Source organism: Montipora capricornis, chromosome 2 (assembly GCF_036669925.1).
Source record: "Montipora capricornis isolate CH-2021 chromosome 2, ASM3666992v2, whole genome shotgun sequence".
Lineage (NCBI taxonomy): Eukaryota > Metazoa > Cnidaria > Anthozoa > Scleractinia > Acroporidae > Montipora > Montipora capricornis.
Window position 1 is genome coordinate 43,426,954 of NC_090884.1, and position 2,500 is coordinate 43,429,453.

General features: G+C 37.8%; 1 protein-coding gene across 2 annotated transcripts in view; it reads left to right on the top strand.

The window, feature by feature from the left end:
- LOC138022926 (acid-sensing ion channel 1C-like) overlaps positions 1-2,500 on the top strand; it is a 52,908-nt gene that overhangs the window by 44,453 nt on the left and 5,955 nt on the right. For both annotated transcript variants that reach the window (XM_068869949.1, XM_068869958.1), the window contains 2 exons: positions 660-779; positions 1,335-1,437. In XM_068869949.1, the coding sequence (XP_068726050.1) occupies positions 660-779; positions 1,335-1,437 (223 nt within the window). The remainder of the gene's footprint in view (positions 1-659; positions 780-1,334; positions 1,438-2,500) is intronic.

Sequence of the window (2,500 nt, forward strand, 5' to 3'; positions counted from 1 at the left end):
TTGGAAATTGCCAGCTATTATCAGTGAATTTTTTTCTTCGATTCGTTGTTTATTGGGGTTTCTTTGTTGTTGTTACTTATAATCAGCTGGTACGTCCACGTGACTTGTACATGAAATACCCATTTTCGGGTAAACAGCTTATGGAGCGTTTTTACTCACGTTACCAGCTGCTATACTGGATTATTGAAACAAAAGAAACATTTGCATAAAGATAGAGTTCAACTTCAACTTCAACTTCACTTTATCTTTGCAGTTACAGTTTTGAAATTACAATATTAACATAAAATACCAGGAGGATCAGGCTATCATGGCCGCCCTTCCTTTGTTTTGGAAAACCAAAATGGCCGTCGTGAGGGCATGTGAAAACGCTCTATGCGCTAATAGGAAACGAATACTAATCGAAAGATCATCGTCACAGAAATTGTTATTCCATCGACTTAGCAGCCTGTAAGCCTTTTTTGACTTTCCGTTTCATTTAAAACTTTTGGCCCTTTCTCCATATGGTATGATTTTTTTTCCAATGTAATGATATGCGGAATGACGATCAAACACAAAAGAAAAAAACTGACCCACCATGGATAAGAATAGCAAGCTGTTGTTGTATTTCTTTTTTCGTAACCTGTTTGCCAAGCTAACGCAAGACTCCATTGCGTTGATAGAGACACATCAAACGTGTGGACCCATACATGAATGATAGCTGCTTGGATGAAACTAGGCAAGGACACAAGGCCTATGGTAATATCTATAGCGAAAAATATCACGTCAATTACTCTTGTCAGGTAAGCCAAAAATCAAAGTTAGCCTAAATAAAGTTAAGGGCCGTGTTTGCACACGATGATTTTTTAACTCCACTTTCAATAAAGAATAAATTTAAACCAGAGAAAATAATGTTTTCAATCAAGAAACATGTTTTGCAATCCGAAAAATAGTACATTTTTAAATCGTTATTTTTCCTTTCGAATATACCGCGCACCGCCATCTGCAAATCTTGTGACGTGTTACTGTTGCTTTGTTGTTCTAACACATTCAAAGAGCTCTCGTATAATTCCAATGGGGAAACCATCACTCTTCATATTATTCAAATTACGGCGCTCCAGAAATTTGAATGCAGAAACGATTCTGAAGTTTATTTATTTGGGACACAAACGCTTTCGTTAAAAAAAAAAAAAAAGAAAAGGAAAATTGGCCTTGCGTCGGCTTATCTCAGGCTCCCACGCAAAAGGGAGCTCCACTAACGTACGTGATTGTAATCAAGTCTAGTTCCCTAGCTTCTATCATATTAGCATCCATTTCTAATGTATATCTTCTTTTTTCTTAATATTAATTTCTTTCAGGCCTGTAGAATGTCCTGTTTAGCTCTGAAGGAAGTACAAATGTGTAACTGCTCCGAACCGAAGTTCCCTATTAACAGCTCAGCTTGCTTCAGTTTGGAGCAACGTAGGTTGACTAACTTCCTTGGTAATGAACTATTCCGAATCGAACTTGATGAGAAAAAAAATTAAAAGGGATATGGTTTCTCTCAAAGTGACTTTTTCAGCCGGAGCTGGGGTTGTAGATTCAATTGCCAATGTGGTTTGAGCCCCAGCAATTGGAAAAATGTTCCCACTAGTGCAGATCCCGTTTAATTTCCTGGCCATAACGGTTCCGAAATAGGATACATCTCATTTCATATTTCACCCCTTTGGCCTCCCCATTTAAAAAGTTAGAATGCATAAATGGCGGCCAAAAAATATTCTTTTCTTTATGTTCTAATTAGACCCACTAGCCTCGCTCTCAAGCAACATTTCGTTTGTATTTTGTCCATGCAAACGAGGCTAGTGAGGCTAATTAGCACATAAACAAAAGAATATCATTTTGGCCGCCATTTATGCATTCGGTCTATAATTTGCCCAATTTTAAATTAAGATTTGAGATTCAATATTTTACTGAAATTCAGTTAAATATGGGCCCGCAGATAACACAGCTAACTAAAGGCTGGTCGAGTAAGAGAGCAGAGCACTTGAAATGATGCAACTGCTAAAATACGGAAGAAGGAGATGGCGAAAACGAATTTGTGAGGGCCGGATTAAAATCGAACAAATTGAACTACAATCCTGGTCAAAGACTTTGGGACACTTGTCAAATTTGGCCAGAAAGTAGAGAATTTACTGTACACGCTTCCATCGTTATATGCCGGAGCAACGCGTTTCCTTCTTTCGCTTCCTTTTTCGCGTCCCCCATCCCCCTAGACAATGTTGAAACATTCGAGCGATCGATGAACTGATCTTGATTTCGGAGATCGTGAAAAATCAACATTGTAATTGGGGGAATTGTCCCAACAGTTTTGACCAGGATTGTAGATCTCAAGAACTAGAAAAAGAGCTGCCAGTGGAATATAACAAATAACTTATAGGAATTAACAGAGTTTTAATTCAAAGTTTGATTTCAACATGATCCACGTACCAGTCGGCTTACCATTCTAAAATGAAAGTCTGAATTTTTGACTTGGAAATGTTCTTAT